General features: G+C 49.1%; 1 protein-coding gene and 1 long non-coding RNA gene across 6 annotated transcripts in view; one reads left to right on the top strand and one right to left on the bottom strand.

Moving 5' to 3' along the window:
- Window positions 1-10,021, bottom strand: part of DUSP22 (dual specificity phosphatase 22) — a 53,769-nt gene extending 43,748 nt beyond the window's left edge. For all 3 annotated transcript variants that reach the window (XM_070361320.1, XM_070361321.1, XM_070361319.1), the window contains exon 1: window positions 9,855-10,021. In XM_070361320.1, the coding sequence (XP_070217421.1) occupies window positions 9,855-9,875 (21 nt within the window). In that variant the 5' untranslated portion in view covers window positions 9,876-10,021. The remainder of the gene's footprint in view (window positions 1-9,854) is intronic.
- A 235-nt stretch (window positions 10,022-10,256) lies between these two features.
- Window positions 10,257-17,926, top strand: LOC138985072 (uncharacterized). Of its 3 annotated transcripts, XR_011462313.1 has the most exons (5): window positions 10,257-10,910; window positions 11,004-12,767; window positions 13,257-13,352; window positions 16,620-16,708; window positions 17,302-17,926. It is a non-coding gene; the product is annotated as an uncharacterized lncRNA (long non-coding RNA). The 3 variants fall into 3 exon arrangements; XR_011462312.1 differs by lacking the exon at window positions 13,257-13,352; XR_011462311.1 differs by having other exon boundaries at window positions 11,004-13,352.
- The last annotated feature ends 215 nt before the right edge of the window (window positions 17,927-18,141 follow it).

Raw genomic sequence — 18,141 nt, 5'->3', positions numbered from 1 at the left:
ACCCCGGTCAGCCACCACCAAACACTCCTCTTGGCCTGTCTGCTTCGCACTCCCTCTTCTCTCCACTCTCAGTAAGAAAGCTGAGAGCAAGGGCAGTAATGTTCATCAGCTGTGTGGATTCTTTCGAGCACTTTCCTGACACCCAGCTGCTGCTAAAAAGTGACTGCGGGGACCTACTAGGACACAGGCTCAGCGTCTGTGCTGGGAACCGTGGGACTAATTGACCAAGATGGGACACTCATGAGAGTGAAAAGAGATTCTGTTAATAATCACTCCAGGACAAGAGGCAAAACCCAGAAGGGACGTGGGCACTGGGCCTTGTGGTCACTCTGGCTGACTCAACAAGCTGGGAGCCAAAACTGGCTTGGAAAGCACCCCAGGGGACTGAAGGCCTGGGTCTGTTGCCGCCTGAAGTCACAGACTGAGGCAGGCAGGACTCTCCCTGGAACCAGGAAATACAAAACTGTGTCTCAGAGGAAACCCCGGCATCCATTGCCAAGGAGATAAAGCACTCAACAGGTCTCTCCTCCGACAGTTTGTGGAACTCTCCTGTGAGCAAGGGTGGAACAGATAGTGCACAATTCCTGTTCTAAGATGGAAGACCAATGCAAGCTCACCCAGGAGACAGCTCAAACTGCATTCCCTGGCAGCTCTTGCCTGTGTGGGGCTTTGCCATTTCCATCCCCAGCCCCCAGGGCCTGTCCTGTCTTTATGAGACATTCGAGGGCAAAACCAGCACAGTTCTTTTCACTGATGGGGACAAAGACAGCCTCCCGGACCAAGCGTTGCTCAGGCTCCTTTGAGTCTCCACTGCAGGCCTGGTCCTTGGCCACACTTAGCAAAGAATCCTGCTAAGCCAGTTGTCAAGCATCCACCTGCTCTTAGTATCAGCCAAGCTCCTCTTCCTCCACCCCTGGCATCTAACCAAGTTCCGTCAGTGATCTTCCATCCATTCATCTGCCCGTTATACTGGGAGTGGAACCCCATCTCTCACTTGTAATGTCTTGAATAAAAATCTTCATTGTCATTTTTAATGTGTTGAAATTATTTTTCTTTCATAATATCGACCACGAAAGTCTCCCAATTCACACAGCTGACAGTTACAACAGACCACACCATAGTCGCAGAGCAGGTCTGCCTGCCCGGAGAAGGCAAGGGCACCCCACTCCAGTACTCTTGCCTGGAAAATCCCACGGAGGAGGAGGAGGAGGAGGAGGAGGACGGAGGAGCCTGGTAGGCTGCAGTCCACGGGGTCGCTAAGAGTCGGACACGACTGAGCGACTTCACTTTCACTTTTCACTTTCATGTACTGGAGAAGGAAATGGCAACCCACTCCAGTGTTCTTGCCTGGAGAATCCCAGGGATGGGGGAGCCTGGTGGGCTGCCATCTATGGGGTTACACAGAGTCGGACTCGACTGAAGCGACTTAGCAGCAGCAGCAGCAGGTCTGCCTGCCCAGAGTAGCAGAACAGGCTCCAGTGGATGGATGGTTTACTGAGCTCTGGTCACACATGGACACCCTCTGGGCAATGGGGATGCAGTGTGACCAAGAGAGACTCGGCCCTGCCAATGTCCCACTTCCCTTGTTGAGCCCCTCGCCCAGGAAGGAGGAGGCACCGTGGCCACTCTGGGGTCCCCAAGGGCCTTTGGGGGCCCCTGATGTCCCAGAGGAGTGGGCCAGGAGACAGGAGGATGGGCAGGGGAACGGTGGAGATGGCCAGCCCTGCAAGAGGTGGGTCTCTCCTGGGAGCGGGCGTGGAGGAGGTGACACGGAGGGTGCAGAGATGGGCAGCCCTGCAGGTGTCCAGGGCTCTAGATCAAATGCCACTGAGATGCTGGGTGTGTGGGGCTGTTAGAAGGAAGTATTTGTATTTACTGTATCTCAGAAACATCCAAATGAGTACGAAGGAACGTGTTCCTTGGTGCTCACCCTGGCGGGGTGCTGGGGTCTGGAGGTCAGGAAGGACGTTTCCATATAGTGCACACACATTACTTCCATTTAGCTTCTTCAGAAATTCAAGTGGGCTATTTGGGGAAAAGATTCTATGACCCATTTTTCCTTCCCTTCTTTGTATTTCTACTATCTTCTCTACTAAACATAAGCAAATACGTTTCATATTATCTTTAAATAGAAGAAACAGGGGTGTGTGAATAGCTCACCTCTGGGCTCTGCTACCCTCGAGCCACGACTCTATGGTTCCTGAACGAACCCCTTGGCGCTCTCCTCCCGAAGCTCAGTCCCCTGTACTCCACTACCCCCAGCCCCGTCGCAGCCCTTGGCCCTTGGCTACGGGGCCAAGGACCCCAGTCTGGAACCTCATAGGCTGCAGAAGTAGCCACTGAACTTATCTATTTCATCAAATTAACCTTTGAAAGTCACATTCTCGTTGGGTCCTCTTCTAGATCAAAATGTTCAATGGCAAACCCTTTCCCAAGAAAATGGAGGCCAAACGGAAACTTTCACCGTGGCCTCCTGCCCCTGAAGGACCCCAATTCTCTTCAGTCTCCACCAAGCCAGACAGCCCAGACTCCCCGACCAGTTCCACCCTGGAATATCGCCTGCTCTGCTCCCAGTATTCTCACTAGAGAGGGCAGAGACCCTCACTGCTTGGGGTCCTTCATCCCATGAGTCTGCTCAAGGGTTACAAACCCTGCAACTGACAGCTGTTTACTGGTTTCCAAGACTTGGAAGCCCCTACTTTGGAGCCTGGTAGGCTGCACCAGCCCCCAGCCCATCGGCTCCCTGCTACAGCGGCAGCAGGCCTCCATGGCTGCTCCAGGCTGGAGCCGAGACAGCACAGCACCCACCAGCACCCTGCCTGGTAGCGGGGGCCCAGGGCTGGCAGAACCCACAGAGCTCACTGGCAGTGGCAGCAGCAGCAGCACCTTGGAGCAGCTGCAGAGACGCTCTCCCCAGGTCAGTCCTAGAATCGGCTCCTGGCAGAGTTGCCTGAATCTGGTTCTCTAGCCCTCCTGGCCTTCTGCCGTTTCAGCTCAAGCAGATGCATTTGGATTCTACTGCTTACAACTAGGCATCCTGATCCAAGAAGGCAATGGCACCCCACTCCAGTACTCTTGCCTGGCAAATCCCAAGGACGGAGGAGGCTGGTAGGCTGCAGTCCATGGGGTCGCTAAGAGTCGGACACGACTGAATGACTTCACTTTCACTTTTCACTTTCATGCACTGGAGAAGGAAATGGCAACCCACTCCAGTGTTCTTGCCTGGAGAATCCCAGGGACAGGGGAGCCTGGAAGGCTGCCGTCTACGGGGTCGCACAGAGTCGGACACGACTGAAGTGACTTAGCAGCAGCAGCAGGCATCCCGATGTAGGCCTTTCAACCCAGAAAAATGCACAAATGTAAATAAACTGCACAAATCTTCAAGCAAGTCACAGGGCAGCAAAGCCCTGCCCACCTGGGAAAGCAGCCCCACCAGCGCTGCAGGGACCACCAGGAGAGTCCGCCCTCCTCTGGGCATCACTCCTGCCTTGGTCAGCACTGGCTTCCACGCCTCCCTGGAATCCCAACCAGTCTGCTCCTCTGGAAGCCGTGGTGCAGGCCTTTGTCCAGCTCCCATCTGATCCACTGACACAACTTCTTAGAGATCCCCTACCTCTGGCTTTGTCCCCCAAAGGGCTCCTGAACCTGCCTTCAAGGTGCCAAGTTGACCATGTGACTCCAGATTAAACTCTTCCCAGGGCTCCAAATAGCTCTGGGAAATTAGATACCTCAACAAGAGCTGTCCTTCAGGGATGGAGGTTTCGATGCCTTTAGCCTCCGCCCCACAGCCCGAGGTGATGAGGCAGAGACACAAGTCAGGCTCCCCAGCTCCAGCACCTAGGTCTCATGGGAAACATCTCCATTTTCAAACACTGTCAACTGTATATTTTTAAAAACCTTAAATACTGTGATAAATGACTATGACCCCTATACGATGCCTGCATCATATCTGTGAATACGCTTTCTCTAAACCTGAGTGGTTGCTGCATGATCGGCAGATCACTACTTAGGTAAATGTCTCTTCAATGAATGAATGAACAACATGAGCCAGGTGGGAGGGGCCACGCAAAGAAGAGAGAGATGGAAAACCACTGTGGATGAGGCCTGAGAGATCCTGCTTTGCCCCTTTCTGCTCTGGGAAGGTCGGTGCCCAGGGCCAAACGACGGCAAGGACAAGAGGTCTGCCCTCACCAACATCAGGGAGGCAACTCACTCGAAACCATGCAAGCTGCACATTTATATGCATTTAAATATTTTAATTGTAAAAAGAGGACAGAGTTGTGTGAGTAAACTTTCAACTCCATTTTCCAGACGAGGAGAATAAATTACAGTTTCAAGGGCTGGAAATAGAAAGCAAATTGCATGCTAAGTTGTTCAGTTGTGTCTGACTCTTTGCGACCCCATAGACTGTAGCCTGCCAGTCTCCTCTGTCCATGGGGATTCTCCAGGCAAGAATATTGGAGTCGGTTCCCATGCCCTCCTCCAGGGGATCTTCCCAACCCATGGATCAAACCCAGGTCTCCTGCATTGCAGGCAGATTCTTTACCATGCGAGCCAACTGCTCAATCCCAATTTCTGTAGTTTCTTCCATCAGTTCAGTTCAGTTCAGTTGCTCAGTCGTGTCCGACTCTTTGCGACCCCATGAATCACAGCACGCCAAGCCTCCCTGTCCATCACCAACTTCCGGAGTTCACCCAGACTCACGTCCACCGAGTCGGCGATGCCATCCAGCCATCTCATCCTCTGTGGTCCCCTTCTCCTCTTGCCCCCAATCCCTCCCAGCATCAGAGTCTTTTCCAATGAGTCAACTCTTCGCATGAGGTGGCCAAAGTACTGGAGTTTCAGCTTTAGCATCATTCCTTCCAAAGAAATTCCAGGGCTGATCTCCTTCAGAATGGACTGGTTGGATCTCCTTGCAGTCCAAGGGACTCGAAAGTCTTCTCCAACACCACAGTTCAAAAGCATCAATTCTTAGGCACTCAGCCTTCTTCACAGTCCAACGCTCACATCCATACATGACCACAGGAAAAACCATAGCCTTGACTAGACGAACCTTTGTTGGCAAAGTAATGTCTCTGCTTCTGAATATGCTATCTAGGTTGGTCATAACTTTCCTTCCAAGGAGTAAACGTCTTTTAATTTCATGCCTGCAGTCACCATCTGCAGTGATTTTGGAGTCCAAAAAAATAAAGTCTGACACTGTTTCCACTGTTTCCCCATCTACTTCCCATGATAGAGTTATAAAACAAGATCCAGGAAAGCTAGAGAACTGGCCATTGACAGGGAGAGAAACTACATTTTTGTTTTCAAGGAGAATAAAAAGCCCATAAATATTTAAATATCTACATCAGTCAGCTTCAACTCAAACTTAAAACTCTAAATATTTGACTGGTAGGTTTCCCCAGTATAACTGGTGCTGGTAATCCCTAAGGACAAAGAAAGAGAAAATGAAATGAAACAATGTTCTAGCAGGCTCAGGCTCCTCCTGGCTCATGGAGGGTGAAGTGGCTGATCAGTGACATCACCGAGAGTTGGGGCTCAAGCCAGAATTGAGAACACAGGGGGAGTGAAGTCATCACCCCATGGCGAGAAGTAAGGACAGGTCAAAGAAAGTCTGTATGTGCCATGTGAGAATGTCCTAGGCTCTAAAGGAAGTCCTTTCCCTCTGCTGAGGGTGTTGACGCCCTATCGTCTACCTGGATGGCTGCTTGTCACTCAGATCTCATTTGAGATGACTGCTCTAGGAAATGGCAACCCACTCCAGTATTCTTGCCTGGGAAAACCCATGGACAGAGGAATCTGGTGGGTCCATGGGGTCACAAAGAGTAGGACATGACTGAGCGACTAAAATAACAACAATAATCTGTACTTTGCAATTTGCAAAAAAGGTCTTCTAGTATATTCTCATCTGTTTCTCCAAGAATCTGGGTAGTAATTGGGGGAGGCAACACTGTACTCATTTTAAAACAAATAAGGAGACTAGCTAAGCAAACCACCATCCCTACGAATCAAGGGCAATAAAGAAAGTGCTGCTTAGGAACACTGAGGGACTTGTTCAAGAACACACCCATGCAACAGCAGAGTGGTGGACACCCCAAATTAGGCTTTCTGACAGCTACGCCCCTTTCACAACAGTGCACTTCTCATAGCAAGGCAATGCAGTCAGGGAAGGATCTACCTCCCACTACCAAGAGCAAGTCTCCCATGAAAGACTAGGGTAGCCTCACTTCTACCAGGTAGGCTGCTTTCCAGGAAAACAGGGCAGTGAGGAAGAAAGAGGTCCCTTAACAACACTGATGAACTGAGCCAAACCTGGTGCTCACAAGCTGCCCCAGGATGGCAGTGCTCCAGCCCACTGTTAGGTCATTGGTTCTGGCTGACAAGATAAAAACGTGCACATTTCTCTAGTATGATGCTTAGCCAGAGAGATCTGATTGTTGTTTTTAATCAGTTATTATTGTACTTAAGACTAATAAGATGAGAATGAGGACTTTTCTTTACAGGTCCTTCCCCAAAAGATGTTGTGGTCAGACCCTGGAGAAAGCTTGGACTCAACTAGGAATTTTCAAAGACTCCACAGAAACACATTTGCTTGCAGCAACCTGTTGAGTTTAACCTGATCCTACTTGAGGCCTTTAGCAGCACAGCTAGGCAGTCAGTATGAAGAAAAGAGCCAGGCCACCGGGCCTTGAGTCCAGGCTCTGCCACTCACCCAGTGGGTGACTCTGGCCTGGGCACCTGTAAATGCCTAGGGATGGAATGGCGGTCTGGGGTTCGATGAGTTACCCTATGTGGTGAAGTTCAAAACAGGCCTTGGCACACACCTTGGCCAGTCTTGGTTGCCTAACCTTCCCCTCTCCTCTTTATCCGTATCAAACATGAAGGAAGACAGGAGATGGCTTTTTCCTATTTTACAACTAATTTGGGACTCTGGGGAGCTCTTTTCAGGTTATTTTCCAGCGTCTTTAGAAATCACTTGGATTAAACTGGCGTTCTAGTTTAAAGTAAAGACTTCTACTATCCTCAAAATCAGTGGCAGCTGGGTTCAAAACCAGTTCCGCCACTTCCTAGCTTTAAGACCTCAGTCATGCCACTTAATCTGAGTGTCCATTTCCCAATCTGCGTAAACAGTCAGATAAGGCGTACTGACCTCCTGGGGCTACAGTGACAAACCGCAGGCACATCATATGAGACTCAAAAGAAGTCCACCAGTGCTGTGCTCTTTTCTTTGTCTCCTCATCATCTTTAATTGCCCAGAATGCAAACACCTCTTCCCCTGCCCCTCTAGAGCTGTGTAGAATGCTATGTACACCTAGCTGACATGGGCACAATATGCTGCCACATAGGAGACTGGCATGTGTTGATGAGAAGACCCTCCACAGGGACATGGATCACAAATAAAAACTGCTGTATTCAAAACAGTAAGAACAGAATCTGCATTGCTTGGTTCATAAGTTCTCCTTGGCCAAGGATGACCGATTTTTGTGAGATGGGAAATAAATCTTGTGCCAGGCACCTCAGGACCCACACACACATTGCAAATTAAGTTTTCAGTTCCAAGGGCATTGTGTTCTAACCTACAAATGCTCTTAGAAAGGCATTTCTGTGGCCAGCACCTTATACTGCTTCCACTAGATCTGCAAATCAACCACTCCTGTTCTTACAGAAGAAATGAAGCCTAGTTCCAAGTCACACAATAACACATGAACACATTCTAGTTAAGGTTTTTAATTTCTGGCTTCCAGCAATCTACTTTGCCACCAAACAATCTTGCAACTTTGAGCAGTTCTTCAGATCTCAGCTTAAACATCTTTACTCCACATGATCCTTGGCCTGCACTGAACGCTGCTTCCAGGCTGTGCTCATCACATCTATTTCTGACTCTATCCTCTGGGGCCTCCACTCCTCTTGACCGTGTGTTTGTTCTCTCTCTCAAGTCACACACACATGCACACGCACACAGGCTGTCATGCAATACAGTAGCCATTAGCCACAGTGACTCTGAGTACTTAAAACGTGGCTAATCCCAAATGAGATGTCATTTAAGTATCAAATATACACCAGACTTTGAAGACTTAGTACAAAAAATATATATACAAAAAGTGATTTTTATCTATTAGTTAAATGTTGAATGACAATATTCACAATATATTTCAGTTAAATAAAATATATTATTAAAATTATTTTTACTTTTTTAATGTGGCTACTGGAAAATTCTAAATTACACATATAGCTCACATTATATTTCTATTGGGCAACTGCTGGTCTCTACTGAAGGTTTCATGAAAGACCTGTCTGTGTCATTTACCACTGCACCCCCCACCTTGGTCCCCACAACCAGCACCTAATAGTAAGCACACAATAAAAACTCACTGATTTAATGGTGTCTCCAAATCTCTACCCATGTTTCCCCATCTCTACCTTGGAGATACTGGTTCTACTTACAATACAAGATGATTATGATAATAACATTAATAAGAAACATACTGCTTTCTTTGAAAGGTAAAAATCATGTATGAAAAAGACAGCTTTGGCTAAAAATCTGAAAATAATTTTGAACACTTAGGCAATGATCTGTATCCCTAAGTATGTTCTTTCAGTTTTAATAGAAAAATACTACAAATTAAATGCTGAAAAAAGTGGAGAGTGAACACCTCAAGTGGAGAAAACTAGGAAAAACACCAAAATAAACCTGAGGCATAATCACAACTAATGGGAAGGCAAACTGAGCCCACTGCCTCGCCGAAGACCCTTCAAGGTTCTGCTTTCACTAAAAAAAAAGTTCATGGTGCCGTGCTAATGGAGACATAATGCAAGTATTTATCCAAGAAACAGTCTCTTTCCAAACTTGATTACTGTCACCCGCCTTCCCTCCAAAAAGCCCTCGCAAGGAATAGGACCCTGGTTAACAAAAACCTCTGGTATGCGGGCCTAAACCGCGCACTCGACCTTTGATAAACTAAGTCTCAATGACACGGTGAACGTGGCAGGTAAGCAGTTGGGCAGGTAGACAGGACACTCCCTGCAGCACCTTCACTGCCTGCCTCGGCCGCGGACACTGAAGGAACCCCGGGGCCCACGAGTCGGCCGTGGACCCACCCAGCAGGACAGCTGAACCTGCACGGACCCTGGGTGAGTGTGGTGCGCGGGGAGGAGAAGAGGACAGTCCACCCTCTGGTCCAGGACCACTTCAAAGACCCGAGAACAGACAGTTTTCGATGAAGGCTTTTTAAAAAAAGTTCTGTATTCTTTTCTTTAAGCCGGCAGTACCAGATCATAAAATCCTTCGCCGTGTTTGCCCCAGGCAGCTGGAGTCCGACCCCCTCCCCGGCAGGAGAGGCACAGCAGGGAGGGGTCTGGGCAGGGAGGGCTGGAGGGCCGGCCGAGCAGAGGCGGGGAGCAGCCGCACGACCGCGATAAAGCAGCTTCGAATCTGTGCCCCACACCGGGCAGTTACAAGCACCCCAGGATTTAGGCTTCTATCAACTTTTCTGTCCGTAAGAAAAAGTTATCCGCACACGGTAAAAAATCTGGGAAGAAGACATTACGGAAGAAGAGACACTTATCTCCTCCTGTTAGTAATGACGTGGGCGGTGATGCTTCAGGAGCTGAGTTGGGGGTGAAGCGGGAGGTGGGGGGACAGGGGGGTGGGGGGAGGAGAAGGGAGAAACCACAGCCCTCCCCGCTCAGGCCGCCGCGCAGGTCGAGCGCCGCCCGCCCGGAAGCGCGGCCCGGCCTCGCGGCGCTGGCTCCCGGCCCCGCCCTCTGGGCCCGGGCGCTCGGGGCGCCCCTCGCCGCAAAAGCCCCGCGCAGGGAGGCCGGGGGGGGCAGAGGGAGGCGCGGGGACACGTTACCTTGTTCATCCCATTCCCCATGGCGGCCGCGCGGTCTGGCCCGGGGCGCGGCGGCAGGCGCAGTCAGGGCATGCGGGGCGGGCGAGGAGGAGCGCGCTCCCGCGGACCAACGGCGGAGCCCGCGGCCGCCCGGCCGGTCCGACCGCTCGGCTCCTGCCTGCCCTCCGCCCCTGGACTTCCCGGCCGCCAGGCAGAGGCGCCAGCGCCCCTGTGGGAAGGGGTTCGCGACGTCCCCACCCACCACCGCCCCCCAGTGAGCTGGGCGCCTGTCACGCCGGACCCCCGGACTTGTGGACACGACTCCTTGGAGGCTGGGCCAGGGCAAAGGGATTTGTCTCCTGGGGACGCTGGGGGGCGGGGACAGGGACAAGACTCCTGGGGTCGGAGGCCTCCGGAATTACGGCTCCTCGGCGGCCGGGCCAGGAGACTGGGGACTGGCGCTCCTCGGAGGCCCGGGCCAGGGCGCACGCGCACCCCAGCCGCAGCTGCCGTGCGCGTTCTGAGTCTGGGCGGGGCCGGTGGTCACGCAGGCGCGCCCCGACCCGGTGGGGAGAGTCACGGAGGCTCCCCTGGGATCACGGTCACCAAAACTCCCGCAGGCCTTTCCCCGGGGAGACTGGGGGCCTGTTACCAGCAGTCACCGCCCTGCCTTGACTGCCTGGGTGAATCAGGTGCTAATCAGAGCCTTGGTCTTGGCAGCTCCCCTGTCTGGGTTTTCTGAGTGCGCCCGATTTAGGCCGGGTGGGGGGATTCCTACGGCCCTGCCCCACCCACGAAGACCGAGAAGGCTCACCCGGTGGCGAAAGGTGGGCTCGGTGACTCATCTCTGGGATGACCTCACCTCCCGACCCCAGCAGAGCAGATGTCCGGATTTGAGACCTCATACCGTGACTTTGGACGGCTAGTGCGTTCCCTTCTTCAGATTATATACTGGCTCGAGTAGGTGCTTGGGTGTGTTGGTTCAGGTGCTTCTGGAAAGCCCCTGCCCTTGCTCAGCACATGGTCATGTCCGCACCGTGTTTCTGCCCGGAGTGGAGTACTCTCTAACACAATTGTGTAAGTATTCTGCACTCCTGCTAAACTCCTGACTTCTTCCCTGCAGACAGAACCCTTGAATCAGGGTTTCATCTTTCTTTTTTATATCCTCAGCAATGCCCTGCACCTAGCGGACGCTTGATACTTGTTAAGTGGACAGATGCATCTCTGGTACGGCTGAGCTCACCGGGATGACCTCATTTCATCCGCTCCTCCTTCCTCCCAGAGTCACAGCCACGCAGACTTTCTGTGTTTCCTTGAACCTGCCACCCTTGGTCTCATGATCACTTGACCTTGTCCTTGAGCCTTTGCATGGCCTGTGCTCTCTAACCAGCTGTCTCACTGTGTCACTGGCTCTTCTCTTCGATGTCTCAGCTCAAATGCCGCCTCCTTAAAGAGGTTTTCCTAACCACCCAGTCCAAAGCAGATCCTCCAGTCACTCTCATATTACTCTGTGCAGTTTTCTTCATAGCACTTAACATGATTAGACACTCTCATATTTATTTATTTTCCTATATCTCACTAGAACACCCTCCAGAGGAAAAGGGCCTGTCTTTTAAGGGTCGGTTTTATTCATATGGCCAGGAGCAGCGCCTGGAACAAAACAGGTGCTCGAAAATATTGTTGAATAAATTAACGAATTCCAGAGGGCTGAGAAAACAGTCGTGTGGTTCTAAGGAGTGCTGACATTTTGCAAAGAACTCCACCTTAGTCATTTCCCCCCTTGTTGATGTCTTCTGGGCCAAACAGGTACCAGAGCCTCGTGTGTAGGAAATGCCCCCTCAGCGTGCTCCCACCTTGTCCCCGTGGGTAGGATGGCACGCAGACCAGACAGCACCCTCCCTGCCCCTTGCTTCTGGAGTGTTCCTTCCCTCCTGCCTTGACATCCTCTTTTCCCTCTGACCTCCCAGTCACCTGGGCAGCTCCTCCTCTGCTCTGTACCATTCTTACTTGTGTAGGCAGCACAGCATGGTTACTGGACTGCCTGGGGAATCCCAAGACCAACCTCTGATCCTAAGTCTCAGAGTGCTATTGGGCAAGATGATCAACTTTTCTGAACTGTGTTTTTTTTTTTTTTTTCCTCCTGAAAATTTACAAAGATCCTACCCTGAAATCAATGAATGACTTTTATTTTCCTTCTCTACTGTGCTATTGAGCTTGTAGTAGTCAGATGAACTTGTGAAATCACAATTCATAAGTTAGTATTTTGCCCATAAATAACAGATCCACACCCAGTTTTTCTTCTGCCATTCACTTGGAACATTTTCTTTCTCTTATTTCTCATAAATTTATTTTTCTAGCTCAGATCAGCTGCTTAGCAATCTCTCTTAAGCTCAGAACCAGCTCTGGCTGCCTCCTAACCGTCAGAAGTGGCACTCTGGCCTACATTCAGTATGGCCCTACAAGACTTACATGCCCAGAGCGCATTTCAAATTCTGCTTTTTGGTTAAATGAGAAAAGGTGAAAGCATTAGCATCAGAAGTCAGAAGAGTCAGTGTGTATGAGTGTGTGTGAGTGTGTGTGTGAGTGTGTGTGTATGTGTGTGTGTGTGTGTGTTGGGGAAGGTTTTCCATAAGAGAGAGTCTCCCTGTACTGCATCCACCTCCTTGAACCTGACCCCACCTAGTAATCGCCATTGTCTTGCAGTTCAAGCTAAAGAAAAGGAAAAGAGAAAGTCTGACCCATTTTGACAAATCCTGGTTCTCTCTCTTCATTTTCATAGACCAGAGATTTTCAAGTTCAGCTCTCATGCTGAGCTGGTATCAAGCAATTTCCAGGCTCCTTCCTGTCTTCCTCCTCATTCCATAAAGCCCCTGATAATGGAAAGAAGGGAGAAACAAAGACACCTAGAAGAAACTGGCTTTTGTCACATTTAAGGTAGAATTTGTTCATTTGTGTTCTCTCTTATTAATAAAATTGTTAAGGCATCATAAGCCTAGTGGAATTTCATGCTGCTGTTTCCCTATCTCTCAGCACAGCCAGCATCACAGATTTTGGCAGCAACTCTCCAACAGAGGTTTCATGTGTGCATAATGTGGAATGGTTACTAGTCATGTGGGCCAACCAGAACCATGCACATGTGGTTAAGGATAACCAGTTAGTGGTGTGTTTAGTGAGCAATAACTTTGAACTTTAAGGTGGGAGTGGGTAAAGGACCACAAGCAGAAGTTCAGCCATTAGAGCCAGCCGAGCCCTTTGGGGTGTTACTGACGGTTCAGAGAATTGAGATAAACCTTGGCGTGGGCAGAAAGTAGTTAAGTATGTTCCTTTGCTTTTTGAACATACTGTGGTCCAGAGTGTCTCAGCCTCGGCATTGCTGACATTTGGGGCTATCTCTTTTTGCCTGTGGGGTTGTCCTGTGCGCAGTGTGGTGTTTAGCAGTGTCCCTGGCCTCTGCTCCTGTGTGCCAGCGCCGCCCCCCACCAGATGATTGTCGGAAGAGTCTCCAGCCCCAGAGAGCAGGTGCGCCTCCTGCCACTACCCTCTGTGCAGTGGGGTTACAGGGATATCTTTTAGGGATGAAATGTCTTTATCGGTGTCTCTTTCCATCTGTTTCTCCCACTGATAACCGCTTAAATACATACTAATAGATAATGTCAACCCTCTGCAGCAGCCTCAGGCCACACTGTCAGATTAGAGCAAAGTAAGAACAAGAAGTTAAAATGAAGAGCTAATTAGCCAAAAACATGACTGAAAGTTTTTTATTTAAAAGCTGGGACCTAATGAATTGTGGACAGAAGTAAAAGGAAGTGGAATCTATAACTACTGAAGCAAAAACACAAAACATTTTCTCTGCTTCTCCAACTGCCTAGAAAGAGAATGGGCATCCAGTTGACTGCTTGATCATGAGGGTGGGCCCTTCAGTGACCTCAGCCTTTAAAAGGTCACTGATTTCCAGCCCTCCACACACACTCTCCTGAATATGAACTTGGTTTCCTCTTTCCACTTAAGAAGTTTGGAGACCTCAGATCTCAGAGCCCTGACTTCTGAAGAGGGTGGTGTCAGGGGAAGACAACAAGAGGAATGAATACCCAAGTAGGTAAACAGGGCAGAGAGACGTGAGAGAGAGCCTGGGAGAGGTAAATGGAGAGACCTTGGCATGCATATAGTTGGGAGCCTGTTGACGTGGAGTCCCCAACAGAGTTGGCAGAGGATGGCCAGCTGTGGAGGAATGGAGCTGTTCAGCAAATTATAGAGCAGAGCACCAGGCAAGGGGGAGCAAGACAGAGCCCAGGTTCCTAACGCTGGAGGAAGGTGACAGTGTTGTCAGCCTACGGTCATAGCATGTTGTGTGTAGGTAGTACTAGGTTTCCAAAATTGCAAGCTTCATGGGAGCAGGGACAAGTTGTCCTCAATCTTACTCTCCAACACCTGAAATAAGCCCTGCTGTGTGGGGAAGCGTTTAGATGTTTGTTGATTGAAGAGAGAAAATACGACTGGGAGATTGTTGCATTTATCCAGCTGCGAGGTTCACAAATAATTATCCCTTCATTTGCCAGCTACTCTGTCAATGCCGTATCTCCCTGGTGGGGCTTTTCTACAGCAGCACAGTTTCCCAGTGGGGTGGCTGTGATCTAGGAGTGACTGAAGTTCTTTTGAAATCGATGTTGTGTCTACTGGAGAGAAAGAGACAGAAGTAGGGAGGCGAAGGAAGGAGATGAAGGGAGGGGAGGCATTTCCCACAGTGTCTTCAGAGTTGCTGTAGTCTTCCTCCTGATTTGCAGCCATAGCTGTGGTCGGCAGAGCCCAGTACAGGCTGCAGTTCCGCCCTTGACATCCTGTGTTCTCTGAGCATTGGTTAGGAAGCATTCCTGGTTTATGAACATCATCTTGCCGCTTGGCTGTGGTTCTTTTTTTTTTTTGTCTGGGATGGTTTGCATTTCCTTCTATCTGGATGGTCTACCTGAGACAACAAACAGGTCCTTTAAAACTTTCTATGGTGAAAAAAAAACAAAGGAGTCTTCACAGTTGAGGATCCCAGCCCAAAGTATCTGACAAAATCTGAACAACCAGTGTCTTTTTAGGTTTAGTCGAATAATTGTCTTTTTCGCCTTTGACGGCTTGGGCCTTGCCTTTCACTCTAGCTCATCCAGGCACACACAGAGTTGCACTCTTTGTAGTTCTATTTTCATGATCTCCAAATCCTCATAAAATCCTATTCAAAATGACCACATGACTGCAATCCAGTGGAAAGGGATAGTCCCTAAGTGTCCCTAGTCAGAGGATCCCGTCTGTCTGCATTTACCACACCTACGTATCCAGCTGCCCTCTTGGAGGCACACTTCTGCTTCTTCAAATGCCTTTGGGGGTTGGGGCAGCCCGAAGTGATAGAAGGAAAGGGCTGCTCCCCTTCAGAGGAACTGACCCCCATCTGCTAAATGTTACTCTGCAGTTCTTTCCTACTGAAGAGCTCATGTTGGTCAGTTTTGTTTGTTTGTTTTCTTCCCCTTTTATGTGAAACAGAAATTGAGTGGATCTGAAGACATTAAAAGGTGTCTGGGTAGGGGGCTGGAGGGAGAAGGGGGTTTCCTCAGAGGATGGAATGTCCCAAGAGAAATCTCACTTATTGTGGGGGGGAAGTCCAGTTCATATTACATAATGGCGTCACTGTTCAACACTCTGTTGACAGTTTATTAATGTTTGTCGGTATTTTGATTAGTCATTCGTCTTTAAAGCCCTGCGCATTACAGAAAGACCATTACACATGAAGTGCTCCTCGGGCTCGATGACAGAGCGGGATCGTTTTCTTACCCACGGCAAGCACTGGTGGCTTCTCACTGACCACCTCTTGGTCTGCAGGGGGCTGTCTGCCTCCACCCAGACAGGACGGGTTCGGTCAGCGCGGCAGCTGCCGTCCAAGCCCACACGTCCAGTGCTGTGTCCCGCACTCTGCCAGCCCTGCCACGCTGCATGCCCTTTCTGTGCAGGGCTTCCACTCCAGGCTGCAGGCACAACCGCTAGCACAGGAGTAGCTGCCGCAGGGAGGACAGGGTTACTCAGTGAACAGGAAGTGAGGGTGTATTTCTCTCACATCCAGTAACCCCTGAACGAGGGCAGGGGGCCTGTGGCCATGCACGCCCTGGTTCACCAACACACAACTTGCACACCGCACAGGCTGGAGCAGCTCTCCATCTAAAAACACCTGTACTTGACTTTATACTGACGTCTTTATACTTGACTTTATGTAGTCTTTATACTTGACTTTATACTGACGTCCATTTCTCTCCCATTCTGCTCCAAAGTATAAGGGAGTGCTTATTTTACCACTCTTGTCATTAAAGCGTCCATGATGGTGTTTTAACCCTATCAAGGGCACAGTTTTGAAGGGGATATGAGATCTCTGTCTCTAAACAGAGAAAACTTTGTGACTTTTAAATGGCAGTCCCCCTCCCGCTTGTCACAGTTCTGTGAGGCAGACCAAGGACAAGTGCACTGTCTGTTAGAGACACAGATGACTGATCCATCAGACAGTATGACCTGTGGATATCTTTCCTCAACGCAGTGCTTTCAAAAACATGTACAGTTTTTTGAAGTATAGAATTTACCATATTGTTTTGGTTTCAGGTGTACAACAAAGTGATTCAGTTTTATATATATATATACACACACACACACACACACAATTTCAGATTAATTTTCATTACAGGCTATTACAAACTATTGAATATCATAAAAATGTGCAATACGAGGTGAACTTTTGCTTTTAAAATCTCACTATTTTCATTGCAGTCATAACAACCAAGCCAGTGGGGCAGGAAGCTCTCTGCTTTGTGGTTGTTTTATTCAAGCCATGTATGAAGTTTCTTTCTGTTATAAAGGTACGTGTGTGGTTTTTTCCTTGAGTAACAGCAACTCTAGAACTTCAGAGTCAGTATAAGTGTTGTTCTGATCGCCAGAATCACACATCTGACGGTGATAGGCTCAGAGTGAAGGGCCTCCTCTGTGGGAGGCAGACTGTGCTCTCTTCTAGTTATTGAATAAAGTTTCACAGAGTGGAGGTAATAATCCCTTAGCCCTCTTTACCTAGTTTCTAAAGAAATACTTGGTCACTTTCTGTTCCTTTTAGTCGTAAACATTTTCTTATTCATAAAATGCTCAGTTGTCACGTAAAGAAGAGGGGAAGTTGGGTCCTTGCACTCGGCGTAGAGTGTCTTTCACGAGCGGACCCTTTTGTCCAGTGTGCCCTGGGTCTCTTTCTTTCTGAAATAGGTGTCCTGCTTCCTAGGAGCCCTTTACTCCTTGGCCGCGGGACAACTGGTGACCCTTGATCTGTGGTGTGTTTGGGAAAACGTACATTGGCTTTAAACGAGAGACAATACTTAATTGTTGTTTAAGCAATTGGTTTAAATTGTTTACACTGGCTTCCTGTTTATTTACAAATGGCTTCCTGTTTGTTTACAAATGGCTCCAGGCGTGCCACGTTGGAAAGGAGCCCTGCTTCCTCCACTACAGGATGGGTCTGGCGGTTTCCAGCAGGCACTGGTCTCTCCTCTGACCTCGTCATTGGCAGCTGGCACTTGCCAGAAGGGAAGCATTGGTTAAAGAAAAGTCAATGTTAGTATTTCTCCCTGAAGAAAAATACATATTGATCTTTCCCAAAACAAATCAATAGTTGTGTTAAGTTCAACTTGAGTATTTGCCATAGAAACTGCCTCAGAGCAACCATGAAAGCCTAATAGATTTTCCTTAAAATATTAAATCGAAGAGATCACAATGCTTTAATGAGTATTTATTTCAAGGGAAATAGGCTCCTAAAAGTGGTTAGATTTTCATAAAGCAGGAGGTTTGAGTACAGAAGTGTTTTAATTCATACCCTTCTTTCTCCTCTCACACCCTCACCGCTTGCTCTCTGTCCTCAGCCCAGTCACTGCTCTGCAGGGAACAGGGTCATACATGTCCTCTGCAGCCCCGTTTCCAAGCACCGAGGTGGCATTTTTATTCGTTCAACTACCATTTGTTGAAAACCTACTATGTTCTACATATTGTGCCAGAAGCTGAGGATACAGAAATAAAACCCAAACTGTTCCCATGCTTAATTCACATTCATTCATAAGTTGTTTGGAAATAGGGACTTAATACATGAATGATTTCCATGTAACGTGGTACACTCTGAGCTTGTAAAGCTTGCTTTTATGGTAGAGGAGGTGCTCAAAACTGCCTCAGTGACTCTTCTTTTCTGTGAACGTAGGTGGCCTTCCATTTCCCACTTCTTGTGTGCGAGTTCTCTTCAAATGTATACACTCGTGTGCAA

The sequence above is a fragment of the Bos mutus genome, chromosome 23, assembly GCF_027580195.1.
Source record: "Bos mutus isolate GX-2022 chromosome 23, NWIPB_WYAK_1.1, whole genome shotgun sequence".
Taxonomy (NCBI): Eukaryota; Metazoa; Chordata; class Mammalia; order Artiodactyla; family Bovidae; genus Bos; species Bos mutus.
The sequence above is the reverse complement of the archived record's forward strand: the minus strand, read 5'-3'. Positions and strand labels throughout refer to the sequence as shown.